The sequence below is a fragment of the Hyperolius riggenbachi genome, chromosome 6 (genome assembly GCF_040937935.1).
Source record: "Hyperolius riggenbachi isolate aHypRig1 chromosome 6, aHypRig1.pri, whole genome shotgun sequence".
Lineage (NCBI taxonomy): Eukaryota > Metazoa > Chordata > Amphibia > Anura > Hyperoliidae > Hyperolius > Hyperolius riggenbachi.
The window spans coordinates 319,213,970-319,228,605 of record NC_090651.1 but is presented as its reverse complement, the minus strand read 5'-3'; the positions used below and the strand labels follow the sequence as shown (position 1 = coordinate 319,228,605).

The 14,636-nt window shown below is 45.7% G+C and overlaps 1 protein-coding gene across 4 annotated transcripts in view; it reads left to right on the top strand.

Annotated features, from left to right (window-relative positions):
• The window catches only part of TBC1D17 (TBC1 domain family member 17), a 112,036-nt gene that overhangs the window by 28,941 nt on the left and 68,459 nt on the right, over positions 1–14,636 (top strand). For all 4 annotated transcript variants that reach the window (XM_068241363.1, XM_068241362.1, XM_068241361.1 and 1 more), the window contains exons 2-4: positions 934–1,032; positions 5,769–5,843; positions 11,398–11,515. In XM_068241363.1, the coding sequence (XP_068097464.1) occupies positions 934–1,032; positions 5,769–5,843; positions 11,398–11,515 (292 nt within the window). The remainder of the gene's footprint in view (positions 1–933; positions 1,033–5,768; positions 5,844–11,397; positions 11,516–14,636) is intronic.

Sequence of the window (14,636 nt, the reverse complement as noted above, 5' to 3'; positions counted from 1 at the left end):
AGGCCAAGCGCCCGAGTGGGGATGGGATTTCCTATCTTGTTTTTATACTGTGGTTGTTGGTCTTGCAACCCAGCTTTGTGAGTACCTCATCACTTTGTATTTATCCAGAACTTGACATTAATATACTACACCATAAGGGGATCCTGGTCTCTCTCTGTGTTTTTCCTGTATCCGTAGGAAGTCTTGAGACTCCTCCAGACTACACACCTCCCCACGATGCCACAAACTGTTCATAGGAAAACAATTGCGAACGTTACATGAAGTTCATGTTCGTCCCATACTTTAATATGGATGTAAATACGAATGTTGGCCATTGTTTGCTTTAAACTGTTTCTATAGTTTGTCATGAGCTTCGCCCTCCAATTGGCTTTCTTCCTTCTACCACTCTTTGCAGATTGCAGACTTTCTCTCCTCCGGTGCCGGACCACAACCTAAAAATCTCAACACTGTTCTGAAAGTGACAGTTCTAGCTGTGAGAATCCACGGCCTGGTCTTTCTATGTCAGGGAACACACTATTCAACTGAGCAGTACCAAGATGATCAAAGCAGTCACAAGCTGTTCAATACAGACGTGCTCAATTATTCCCCAGTTATGAAAACAAAATGATTGAAAACTCAGAAAAATATTGGGTCTATCAATCAAAAAATTGACAATCTATCCTACACCATGCAATTTTCATAAAATTTGATTCGAAAAAATCTACCACTCCCAATATTCTTTTCTAAAAAAAGAAAACCTGGGAAATTCTCGAACTAATCAAGAAAAAAAAAGCTTTCAATTTTTGCCCAAACATTGGATAATTTTACTTCATTGTGTTTGGCCACCTTTAGATGTTTAAGCCATAGTGAATCGGCCCTTCTGCTAGTACCAGAAATACATTGCTGTGCTTTGCAATTGCTGTGCTAATAGTTGATCTCTGCTTCTTTTCCCAGGTGGCATTTGAAAAACATGGGGTCTTCCTGCATACCAGTGCTAAGAGGCAGAATGACAATGACTCTATGATCCCTGGTGTCATTCGTGTCATTGAAAAGGTAAATATTATAGTAATCAGCCAAGTTACCTGTTTGACATTCTGATAAGCATATGCTCAAGTTTTGGACAGATCTGGCAACTGAAATCTGTTGAATTTATTTCTGGCGGCTTGGATGCCGGCTATGTGTTTGTCTTGTGTACAGCTTTAGGTCAACAGTTTTGTTCATGTGGGCAGATTGGGCATTGGTTGTCAAACACCCCCCTACCCCTTATTTGTTTTAGCTTAGATTTGCAACATAATGAAACATCCCTTCTCTGCTCAAAACGTTAAAACCCTTCTGTATGCCTAACTCTGACTCCAGCCTTATTGAAAAACTCCTCCACATCCCCTAACCCTAACTTAGTACCTTAACGGGAACTCTGCTCCAGGAATTAAAATTGGTTATAGGAACGCTTATAGTAAAGTATGCCTTGGGGGGGGGGGTGAACCTCACTACTTATTTACGGGGTTCTGCTTCTTTGGTCCACAACTTGTATGGGATCTGCCATGTTCTTCAAGGATCGTCTGCAGCTGACGAATTTTCAACTTCCTGAAGGTTTCTTGCTCACGCCACAATGTATGCCAGGAGATGTAGTCTGTGGATGCTGTTCTTGCATTCACGCATGCTACATTACGAAACTCTCTTAAAAAAAATGTTCCCTGGTGCTCAATTCTTGGTAACTAAACTGCCCTTCCCTTCACACATCCCTGACCTCTCACCCTAACAAAACCTTGGCCTATCACATGCATTTTGTAAATCATATTGGAATGTATGCAGTGGAAAAGGCCCTTTCGCCCCAGCTCCCCCTGATTTTGGTACTGAGTACTACTTATGTGAAGTTTAATATTTGTGTTTGGATTTGTCTTAAAAAAAATGGCTTTACTTGTAAACCCTTCTTCAAAAAAGTGTTTGAAACCCAGCTCCAGGCACAGGTGTTTTCCTAGATCTGTGTGAGCTTGGTTTTATCACGAGCTCTGTGATTATCTGATATCAAGCAAATTCAATTTAAAGCGGATCCGAGATGAAAAACTAACTATAACAAGTAACTTGTCTATATATCTTATCTAAAGTTTAGATAGTTTACACAGCAAATCTAGCTGCAAACAGCTTTAATAGAATATGATTATTTCTTCCTGTGATACAATGACAGCAGCCGTGTGAAAAAAAGCTAATCCACTCCCCTCTGCCTCTGAAATCAATGGCTAGTAACCCCTCCTCCTGCCCAGACTAAGCTCCCATGAGCCCTTGCTACTGCCAAGGCTCTCTAAAAACCTGTGGGCATGGCTTGTTTAGTTTATAGGGAATTAGAGTATTAAAACAAAAGCAAAAAAGGATTTGGCTTGAGGAATGCCCTATAAACAATAGGAAAGGAACACAGTCATGCAATGAGTAAAAGTTCCTCGGATCCACTTTAAAGTACTTGGTCAGGAGCCCGCACATAAGCCACTTACTGCAGTGCAGACCCTCCATCGCCTTGACTACAGTATGCTCAGAGAGTTCAGTCTGTGACCTGCCCTTTTTACAGACTAATCAGCATGCTGATGTAATCCGAGCAGCCTCGGTTGCCCCACCTACAGCGTCTGCCATTAGCACCTTTTTCTGGAGCTTATAACTAGACTTTTAGAACCGAATACCATAGTCTGCATGTTAACCAGTGGGCTGTTACATTTTATAGGTTTAGTGATTATGCACCTCATTTCATACTTGTGCACCATTTTTTTTTTTGATTTTTTTTTTTTGCTTATTTGTACAATAAAGATTTTTTTTTACAAGGTTAATGACGCTCGCCACGCTCTCCAAAGAAGACAACACCTAAAAGGCAAAGCTCCACGTAGTGTAAAACTGTATATATAACTGTGAGTCAGTGCCACCCAGTGATGTCAGACACCCTTTATCTCACTAACGGGCACTGATCACTGAGGGTGTCTGATATCACTGGGTGGCAATGAATCACAGTTATAAATACAGTTTGTTTTAGATGTTGTCTTCTTTGGAGATCACTGTGAAGATCATTAAAGTGACACTGCAGCGAAAACATTTTTGGTGATCTAATGAATTGTATATGTAGTATGGCTAATCAGTAGAACACTGGGAGCAAAGAAAAGAGTCTCATATTTTTATTTTCAATTATTTTATTTTCAGTTATATATATATTTTTTAATAACATTGCATTTTTCTCTAATATTTGCAGTTTACAAACTGCACTCTGCATTTTAAACTATGAAACAGAGCAGAGCTAAGGACCCGTTGAACTTTCCTGCTGTAAAATCTTAAACAAACAATAAACAGTGTGAGACGAGTTGAGATAAGTGCTTCAGAAAACAGTACTGTAGCCTGACCTAAGTTGGGTCAGAGAGCTCGGAGAAGCTCTTGCATAGATAACTGAAATTGGTTAACTCTTCCTGTACTGGAAACAACATGAGACTCATATCTGTGCTACTGATCTTTTTCTTAGCTGTACTACACATACAATTCATTATCTCATAAGTTTATTTTCACTTCAGATTCCCTTTAACCTTGTACAATCTTCCACTGGATTTCTTCCACCTGCGATTCCACCAAGTGAACGGTGTTTAGACTGTGTACTTAAACTGTACCCGAGGCGACATGTGACATGATGTGAAATATTTATGTACATTACAGACCTATTAATAACCAGGCTGTTTTATTTGTTTTATTTTGCTGCCTGAAAGAGTTAATTTCTAGGCATGGAAGTGACCGCTTCTGTCTTGTCGATACCTTGTCGAGAATACAGTAATCATCCCTGATTAGCAAAGTACAGCCATAAACATTTTCCTGGCAGAATATAACTTCTGAGCTCAGGGTAGAGATGTGAAAAAGTCAATAGTTCATGTATTTTAAATCTGGGATGCTTAAAGGTACCCCGAGTAAAAAAAAAAATGAAACTGATACTTACCTGGGGCTTCCTCCAGCCCACCATAAGCCGCGATGTCCTCTGGCATTCTCCTGGCTCCTCTCCCGTTCTCCCGCTGGGAGCTCCATTACCAGTGACTTTTCGGGCTGAAGGTCGGCCGGTTCTTCCTGAACAGGGATGTCATCACGCCGCCGTTACACGTCATCGCGCCGGCCGGTTCTTCCTGAACAGGGATGCTCCATGTCATCACGCCGCCGTTACACGTCATCGCGCCGGCCGGTTCTTCCTGAACAGGGATGCTCCATGTCATCACGCCGCCGTTACACATCATCGCGCCGGCCGGTTCTTCCTGAACAGGGATGCTCCATGTCATCACGCCGCCGTTACACGTCATCACGCCGGCCGGTTCTTCCTGAACAGGGATGCTCCATGTCATCACGCCGCCGTTACACGTCATCGCGCCGGCCGGTTCTTCCTGAACAGGGGTGCTCCATGTCATCACGCCGGCCGGTTCTTCCTGAACAGGGATGCTCCATGTCATCACGCCGCCGTTACACGTCATCGCGCCGGCCGGTTCTTCCTGAACAGGGATGCTCCATGTCATCACGCCGCCGTTACACGTCATCGCGCCGGTCGGTTCTTCCTGAACAGGGATGCTCCATGTCATCACGCCGCCGTTACACGTCATCGCGCCGGCCGGTTCTTCCTGAACAGGGATGCTCCATGTCATCACGCCGCCGTTACACGTCATCGCGCCGGCCGGTTCTTCCTGAACAGGGGTGCTCCATGTCATCACGCCGCCGTTACACGTCATCGCGCCGGCCGGTTCTTCCTGAACAGGGGTGCTCCATGTCATCACGCCGCTGTTACACGTCATCGCGCCGGCCGGTTCTTCCTGAACAGGGATGCTCCATGTCATCACGCCGCCGTTACACGTCATCGCGCCGGCCGGTTCTTCCTGAACAGGGATGCTCCATGTCATCACGCCGCCGTTACACGTCATCGCGCCGGCCGGTTCTTCCAGAACAGGGATGCTCCATGTCATCACGCCGCCGTTACACGTCATCGCGCCGGCCGGTTCTTCCTGAACAGGGGTGCTCCATGTCATCACGCCGGCCGGTTCTTCCTGAACAGGGATGCTCCATGTCATCACGCCGCCGTTACACGTCATCGCGCCGGCCGGTTCTTCCAGAACAGGGATGCTCCATGTCATCACGCCGCCGTTACATGTCATCCTGCTGGCTGGTTTGACAGTCCTGCACATGCGCGGTTCAGAGTTAGAAAAACGTGCATGTGCAGGACTATCACGCCGGCTTGTGTGATGACTCGGAGCGTCTCCGTTCAGGAAGAACTGACGGACCTTCAGCCCGAAAGTCGCCGGTAACGGAGCCGCCAGTGGGACCAGGAGAGGAGCCAGGAGGACCCCGGGGGACCTCAGTACCAGTTTCATTTTTTTATACTGCTTGGGGTCCCTTTAAAAGGCTGCCACTGATTAGACTGAGACAGTAAAACATTCAACTTACTTTGTAAATGTTTAGATATAAAAGAAAACCATGGGATACTTAAAAAAGTCATTTTTAGGAGTATTAGGATAAATATAATTATCTCATCGGTTTATTTTCACCCCGTGTTCATTTTAAAATTGCACGTTGGAGATTCCCATTATCACAGGCAGGCTCAGCCCCGATTTTGTCTGTTATCATAAAATACTGTTTTTCTTAATGCCCCAAACCCCCTACTATAGACAAATGCCTACCCATAGCCCAGTTGTGTGCATGGTTTCACTGATTTCATTAGCATTGATTGACTCACTCATTCCTGTTTTCTGTGTTATATTTTTGTTACTGTTTACTATTGAACGTTTGCTGCGTGATTTCAGCCTGCAGATGTGCTCTTGCAGTGGACTCCCGTGGAAGAGGATGGAGACACAGCACAGATCCATTACTCTAAGAAGGTAAAGTAATACTCTCTGTGCTGACATAATTGCTGATCATCAGCATATGGATTTCACTTCATCACTGTGGAATTCAAGAGGAATACTTAAAGTGATGGATTGCAAAATACAATAGTACTTGGCAGCCAATCAAATTTCAATTTATGTGAGGTAAGGAACCCCGAGACGTAGGGTGACAGTCATCTGATCCAACCATTGATCTCTGGTCTGTGGTTGCTACCGGATGACTGCTTTGGGGTAAAGCTTATTTTGACGCGTGAGAAAAACCTCCCTCCCAGTTAGTCTTGATGTCATCTGATGCTTGGTAACTGCTCCACTTACATCAGAGTCTGAGGCGAGAACTTGACTGCGCTGAGGGCGCCTGCAGACAAAAGGTTCCCAGGTTCCATTGGGGTTTTGTACCCTGCTGACCACACTTTCTACTGCACATAACCACCTGCTGGAGGGGAATCTGTGTACAGTAACTACACTGACCAGAGAGAAGGTGATCACTACAACACTGCTGAAATCATGGCATTTAGGGCATTATTTATTTATTTATTTATTTATTTATTTATTTATATGACACCAACATCTTCTATAATGCTGTACATCAGGGGTGTCAAACTCAAATACAAAGTGAAATTGTACACTGGGACATAGTCGCTGGCCAACCTCAGTGTCTACTGCCCACCTTCCTCCCTTATAAAGCTCCCTGGTGTCTAGTGGCTCACCTCCAACCCCTATACAGTTCCCTGGTGTCTAAAGGCCCCCACCCTCCCCTATAAAGTTCCCTAGTGTTTAGTGCTCTCCCCACCTACTTCCCCATATGACTTATCTGGTGTTCTAGGGCTTCACCTTCAGTATAGCTTCACTGGTGGTCTAGAGTGGGCCAAACATAATGCAAAGTGGGAAAACCACTTGAGGGCCAGATTTGGCCCGCAGGCCGAAGTTTGATGTGTATGCTGTACATAGTACAAAACAAATATTTAGGAGATAAGAGGTACAAAAGTCTGCTACAACCACCTCAAGATACCGGGAGCTGGAGACCAGATAGCCTGGCAAAATGTATTAGAAAGAAGACTCCGCTCTAAAGGTAGCCATACACTGGTCGATTTGCCATTAGATCGACCAACTGACAGATCCCTATCTGATCGAATCTAATCAGAGAGGGATCGTATGGCTGCCTTTAATGCAAACAGATTGTGAATCGATTTCAGCCTGAAACTGATCACAATCTGTTGAGCTGCTCCTGCCGCCTGTCCCCCCCCCCCCCCCCGTATACATTACCTGAAGCTGGGTCCGGGTCCTCTTCTCCGCGCTGCACAGCACCAAATCCCAGCGTACACTGTGTCACTCCGTGACCAGGAAGTTCAAATAGAGCGCCCTCTATCTGAACTTCCTGGTCACTGGAATGACACAGGAAGTTAATGTACGCTGGGATGGAAGCAGGAACAGAGCGGTGCAACGCGGAGAAGATGCCCTGGAGCCAGCACAGGTAATGTATAACTGTATCGGATCGGCCGCCGCTAGCGACGCGCTCCCTACCCGCGGGCGATCGACTGTAATTTCCTGCACGGCGCGATCGACGGACCGATCCGATTTCGGGAGGAAATCGGATCGGCGGGTGCGTTTAGCGCGAACGATTGGCAGCAGATTCGATCCCAGTGATCGAATCTGCTGTCGAAACGGCGGCAAATCTGGCCAGTGTTTGGTCAGCTTTATGGTTAAAATAAAATGTCCAATCTTTAATAGCATACATACAAAAGAGGTTCAAAGCTCTGTGCAATCAGGACATCCAGCAATACAAATACATACATAGTTCATGTGTGGGTTTTACACGTTCATATGATAAATTACAGCAGAATAAGAAACACTAGGCGATGGTCCCTGTCCTTGCAAACGTACAATCTAGATGGTAATTGGGGGGACATAAGGGAAGGAGACATAAGAATTAGTGGATGAGGCAGTGAGCCTCCAGTGCTACCTACAGTAAATTTTAGGTGGGTCTGAAAAGGTGTGTTGAGTACATTTGAGGCCGGTTTCAGACTACATACCGGCGTTAAAGCTGCGCTGTGGTGGGATGACCAGAGATTACCACGGCAATGTGCAGTAATCTCCCTTCTGGCTTCAAGTAGGAAGGGAGGCTCTCTAGCGCTCACTTCCTGTGGCCAAAATTAGAATTGCGCTGAAGTGTATTGAAAAAATATGCTTCCGCGCATGCGCACCACAACACAAACGCTGAAAAATAAAAAAAAAATCTGCGTCACCATAGACTTGCATGACTTTCGGTCGCCGTACCTCACAGTGCATGCCGGCCCCTAAGGCACTATTGCCTGCGCGTCAAATTAAAGACTTCCATCGCATTGCTTCGCGCCAGGTATGAAATACCCCATACACTTGCATTGGTTTAGTGTTACCCTATGGCAAAACGGTAATGCAATGTGCCAGTGTGAAAGGGGCCTAAGGGTTACTCTTAAAGGGATACTGTAGGGGGGTCGGGGGGAAATGAGCTGAACTTACCCGGGGCTTCTAATGGTCCCCCGCAGACATCCTGTGCCCGCGCAGCCGCTTACCGATGCTCTGGCCCCGCCTCCGGTTCACTTCTGGAATTTCTGACTTTAAAGTCAGAAAACCACTGCGCCTGCGTTGCCGTGTCCTCGATCCCGCTGATGTCATCAAGAGCGCACAGCGCAGGCCCAGTATGGTCTGTGTCTGCGCAGTACACTCCTGATGACATCAGCGGGAGCGAGGGGACGGCAACACAGGCGCAGTGGTTTTCTGACTTTAAAGTCAGAAATTCCAGAAGTGAACTGGAGGCGGGGCCGGAGCATCGGTGAGTGGCTGCGCCAACACAGGATGTCTGCGGGGGACCATTAGAAGCCCCGGGTAAGTTCAGCTAATTCCCCCCCCCCCCCCCCTACAGTATCCCTTTAAGAGTTACTTTTTCCCCAGGTCCCCATTGTAACTAGAACTGACCCTGTCAGGCAGGAGCGTGTCGGTGCTGCAGAATAGGCAGGATTTAGGTCTGTGTTACAAGGATACTGCGGGAAGACAATGAGAGGAGCAGAAACCTCTGTTGGAACCTGCGGGAGAAGCAGGTGTGGCAGGGTGTTATTAATAGCTATAGGATTATTATCTTTTGGGTGGGTGTTGGGTGACCTGAGTACACCAATTGCAGCTAATGCAAAGGCTATAGTCAAGCTATGCTGATGGATATTTTTGGCCACACAAAATATGTCCAGTATTACCTTCTTAACCACTTAAGGACCGCTGTCTTAAAGGAGAACTGTAGAGAGAGGGATTTGGAGGCTGCCATATTTATTTCCAGCTAAGCAATACCAGTTACCTGGCTATCCTGCTGATCCTCTGCCTTTAAAGGAGAACTGTAGTGAGAGGGATATGGAGGCTGCCATATTTATTTCCTTTTAAGCAATACCAGTTGCCTGGCAGCCCTGATGGTCTATTTGCCTAAAGAAGTGTCTGAATCACACCAGAAACAAGCATGCAGCTAATCTTGTCATATCTGTCTAAATTTGTCAGAAACACCTGATCTGCTGCATGCTTGTTCAGGGCCTATGGCTGAAAGTATTAGAGGCAGAGGATTAGCTGAATAGCCAGGCAACTGGTATTGCTTAAAAGGAAATAAATATGGCAGCCTCCATATACCTCTCACTACAGTTCTCCTTTAATACTTTTAGCCCTAGACCCTGAACAAGCATGCAGCAGATCAGGTTTTTCTGACAATTTTGACAGATCTGACAAGATTAGCTGCATGCTTGTTTCTGGTGTGATTCAGCCATTACTTCAGCCAAATAGATCAGCAGGGCTGCCAGGCAACTGGTATTGCTTAAAAGGAAATAAATATGGCAGCCTCCATATACCTCTCACTACAGTTCTCCTTTAAACCCCCCGTAGTGACCGGGCCGGTTTTTTTACTAATTAGACCACTGCAGCTTTAAGGCCTCACTGCAGGGCCAGATAACTCCGCACACAAGTGAACCCCCCCTTTTCTGCCCACCAACAGAGACTTATGCTGGTGGTCTCTGATTGCTGCTGGGGTGTGTTTAATTTTTTTAAATAAATATTTACATTTTTTTTTTTTAATAAATGTTGCTATTTTTTTTTATAAATTTTCTGGCCAGCCCTTCCTTCCTCCCCTCTCCCGCCAACCAATCTGTGGGATCGGCTGTCATAGGCATCAGCCTATGAGCCTATAATAGCAGATCGCTTTAGTGCCTTAGATCACAGCACTGTTCAGTGTTGTTAGACGGCAGTATCGCTGTCTAACAGTCTCTCCTAGTGGCGATCTCCTGCAAAATCCCGCCCCAGAACTTCACGCAAATTGGCGTGGAGTGGTCCTGGAGCTGCTGCCGCGTTCACCCCACTCGGCGTTGCGTGGTCGACAACTAGTTAAACTACTGAAAGAGTGATCCAATCTAAACAACAAACTGTTGCACCATGATAAGTGCCTCAATGGATGTACACACAAATATGTACATATAAAGACAAGGTATCCATATTGGAAACTAAACAATAAAAATAAAATATATCCAAAACTTGCAGCTAGAGTCAAATATACCTTTATTGAGGAACAACACCAAGAACAACACAATAGGACGTGACGGGTCCAATTGGTATAATAACAAATCACAGTACAAAGTTCATAACTCGATGTACAAATAGGGAATAAGCTAATATAAAAGCACTCCTGCTTCAATAAGCATGTTAAATAAACCCCTGGCAATCTATGTAAGTAAATAAGACCTCCTGTGTAATTAAGTAATGTCCCTTTAAGACTTGCCAAGCCAGCGTAAAACTCGAAGCAATGGAGTGAAAAAGCACTATTACCTGTGAGTGAATAGTAGATGACCAGGAGCCCCCACCCCCCTCCCCCCACCATGCCCCTCAGTTATTACCTTCTTAAACAGATATACAGATATTTCCACCACCCCAGTTGGTTAGCCACACTATAAGAACTTTTACAAACACACTGGTTTTTGCTATATAGTTACTGAAAGGAGTGGCTTCAGGACAACTATGTGAGTGTTCTTGAGTGGCCCAGCCAGAGCCCAGACTTGAATTCGATTGAACATCTATGGAGAGAGCTTAAAGGGACCGTGAACAGAGGATAAAAATGGAATTTGAACTTACCTTACCTACTCCAACCCCTAAACACACAATTTGCTCACTCCCAGCTAAAGCACTTTCCTACCTTTATTTGGTCAGCAGGTGCCAATCAGGTGTACTGTCATACACCTTTGCCTGCCATACCAAATCTAGCAGGAATTGCATAAATTAGGTAGCATTCAGGTGGGAGGCTTCGGTTGGACGTAGTCCTAGATTACATATTTTACAGGGACTCCCCTTGTAGGTACATCTCCCACATGGTCCCCTCCCTAACCACTCACCTGTCAACCTCATCCTGGAAGCTGGAAAAAAATGTTAAAATCACAAACGCGCTCCTGTCATTTGAATCAACACCCATGCTTGTTAAGTTACATGGCTTATTTTTAGATACAAATGATACCTTCTTTTTCTTTTTCTTTTTTTTGTTTTTGTTTTTTTTTGTCAGGAGTCTCCAGGCAGTGCAGCATGTCGAGCAGAAGAGGAGGAATTTGACCCGGGTTATGAGCCAGACTGGGCGGTCATCGGCACCGTAGGACCAAAAGCCCGCCCCCAAGAACTGGCAGGTAAATGGTAGACTGAGTGACTTCACTGTAGTAAAAACATGCTGGAGATGGTAACCAGTAAGTGCAGTTCCAGTATTTAGACCTCTTTCACACTCAATACTAAACTGATGTGTTTTAACTGATTAATTGCTCCATAGAAGTGCTTTGTGTAAAAGCTTCAGTTAAAACACATATACTGTAATGTGAACTGAGCCATAGGGAAACATGGACATTACCTTGCTTATCAGTTGTCCCTTCAGTTATAACTGACAGCAACTGATTCAGTGTGAATGAACCCTTAGGCCTGGAACCCACTAGGAATCACTGCAGTGCTTTAACTATCTAACGACCACCCCACCCCAATGGGCGTGGTCGCGACAAAAGCCCCAGGAACGCCTAACGGCAATTGGCGTCAGGTCCTGGAGCCGGCTACTGCAGGAGATTCCGTGCAGGCTACGCGCGCATCTCCTGCTTGGGGATCAGAGTTCCTCCCCTCCTTCAGTCCACGAGTGGTGATCGCTGCTCGGGAGGCTGTTAGTGTGACACGGCTGTCCCCTCCATAGGCTGGATAGTGATCAGCTGTCATAGGCTGAAGCCTATGACAGCTGATCACGCTGATTGGCTGGCGGGGGGGAGGGAGGGAGCAGGGCAAAAAAAAATACACACATTTATCACAAAAATAAAGATATAAATATTTACAAAAAAACCCAAACATCTGGGGGGCGATCAGACCCCACCAACTGAGAGCTCTGTTGGTCAGGAGAAAAGGGGAGGGGGAAATCAGTTGTGTGTTGTTGTGCGGCCCTGTAGCTTGGCTTTAAAGCTGCAGTGGCCTATTAAGCTAAAAAACGCCTGGTCTTTAGGGGGGTTTATCACTGTAGTCCTCAAGTGGTTAATATAGCCACAGCACTGTGTTCAGCGATTACTTGGGTGTTTGCGTTCGTGATTTCCAGACCTTTGAAAGCGCTGTACAGTAAATTGTACAGCGTTTCCGATTTGCGATTCGTTTTTTTTAAATAAAACGTCACTACACATACCAGATGTCCTCCTTCTGTCCGTAGCCGCACCCCCTAAAGCAGGGGTCTCAAACTCGCGGCCTGCGGGCCATTTGCGGCCCTCCATACAATATTTTGTGGCCCTCGCCGGCAAAAGCTTACTTATAGTTCGCTTCAGTGCTCCCAAGTAATCCGCCGCATCCCCGCCGCTAAACGAGGGCTGCAGAGCCCCCAAATCGCCCGGGGGGAATCGCCACCTCTGCCCGCCCCTCTCTGTGAAGGAAGAGTGAGAGGGGCGGGCAGAGGCGGCGATGCACCGCGATTGGCGTCAGAAGGAGCAGAGCTGAAGCTGAAAGCTCTGCCCCTTCCAGGAAATGCCGGCGAATTGCCCCCCAGGCGATTTGGGGGCTCTGCAGCCCTCGTTTTGCGGCGGGGACGCGGCGGATTACTTGTAATGGGAGCACTGAAGCGAACTATAAGGTAAAAATGGCAAAATAGTTCACCTCAGTGTGAATTTGACTTTGAAATAAAAATCAATGCAAGGGACGGGCGGGCAGGTGGGGGCTTGGGTTGTGGCCCGCGCGGGAGCTGCTGATTGATTGATTCCCTTATGCGGCACAGCCTCATCCTGACTTTGCCCCCTACGGCCCCCATGTAAATTGAGTTTGAGACCCCTGCCCTAAAGGAAGAGGTCATAGGTGCTTCTCTAGGACCAATCAGAAAAGTGCCTGTGACCTCTTCCTTTAGGGGGCGGAGCTACAGAGGGAATAAGGAAAGAAGACACTGGGTGAGTGTTTTAAGTTTTATCTAAAATGCGATTGCTCAGCCCCCCCAAAGCACTGCATAATCACTTTGATAAGCAATTTATGCAGCGTTTATATACTTTGCATTGAGCGTTAACACGCTCAAAATGCTGCATATCCTGCGATTGCGATTCCCCTTAATCGCAATAATGGGTTCCCCCCACTCAGTTTAATTGGCAAAGCATTTCTGTGAATCGCTGGCGATCCCAAAACGCTGCCCAAAACGCCCTAGTGGGATCCTACCCTTAGGGTCCTTTTATATTATATTAGTTGCTCTCAGTTATAACTGAAAGGACAAATGATTTTCAAAGTAATGTCCATGTTTCCCTATGGCTCAGTTGCCGCTATACACACAATGCACTGCTATGGAAAGTTAACGGACCACTCTGGCAAAATAAATGGGCAATTGAAATGTGACAGAACTGACAGGTTTTGGACTAGTCCATCTCCTCATGGGGGATTCTCATGGTTTTGTTTTCAAAAGCATTACCTGAATGGCAGTTGCTTAGTCTAACTGCCAAAATAGTCAGTAGGGAAGCTGGCTGGTATCGTTCTATTTTGGCAGATAGATTGCTGTTCAGGAAATGCTTTTGAAAACAACGAATCCCCCATGAGGAGATTGACTAGTCCAAAACATGTCTGTTTTGTCAGATTTTAACTGCTTACTTTTTTCGCCGGAGTGGTCATTTAACCACTTCGCCACCCGGGTACAGTATATCTACTCTCCTTTTAACTTCATTTCCCTGCCCGGGCGTAGATATACGCACCCCCGCTGCTACCGCGCTGTCCGCGCACGTGCACGCTCTCGTGCACGCCGCTGCCCGCTCGCCCGGAGATCAATGAACGGGAACACCGTTCCCGTTCTTGATCTAAGTCCGCGCAGCAATGATCGGCTGCTTCCAGGAGTGTTAAAAAAAAAAAAAAATTCCCATCCACACTACACTTGTAAGCTGCTTACTAAGCTTACAAGACCATTCACAAAAAATTACTGTGGCCAAATTGTAAAACCACAGTCAAAAACATTTTTAAATCAAAATACATATATTTTTACATTTTAAATTAACTCATTACTCCCCAATTGTTACCAATTTTTTTTTTGTAAAAAAAAAAAAAAAAATAGAACATTTACAATAAAAGAAACATAAATAGTTACCTTAGGGACTGAACTCTTTATTTATGTCAAGAGGGTATAACACGGTTATTTTATAATTTATGGGCCTGTAATTAGGGATGGACACAAAACTGAAAAAATGCACCTTTATTTCCAAATAAAATATTGGTGCCAAACATCGTGATAGGGGCATAATTTAAATGGTGTAATAACCAGAACAAATGGGCAAATAA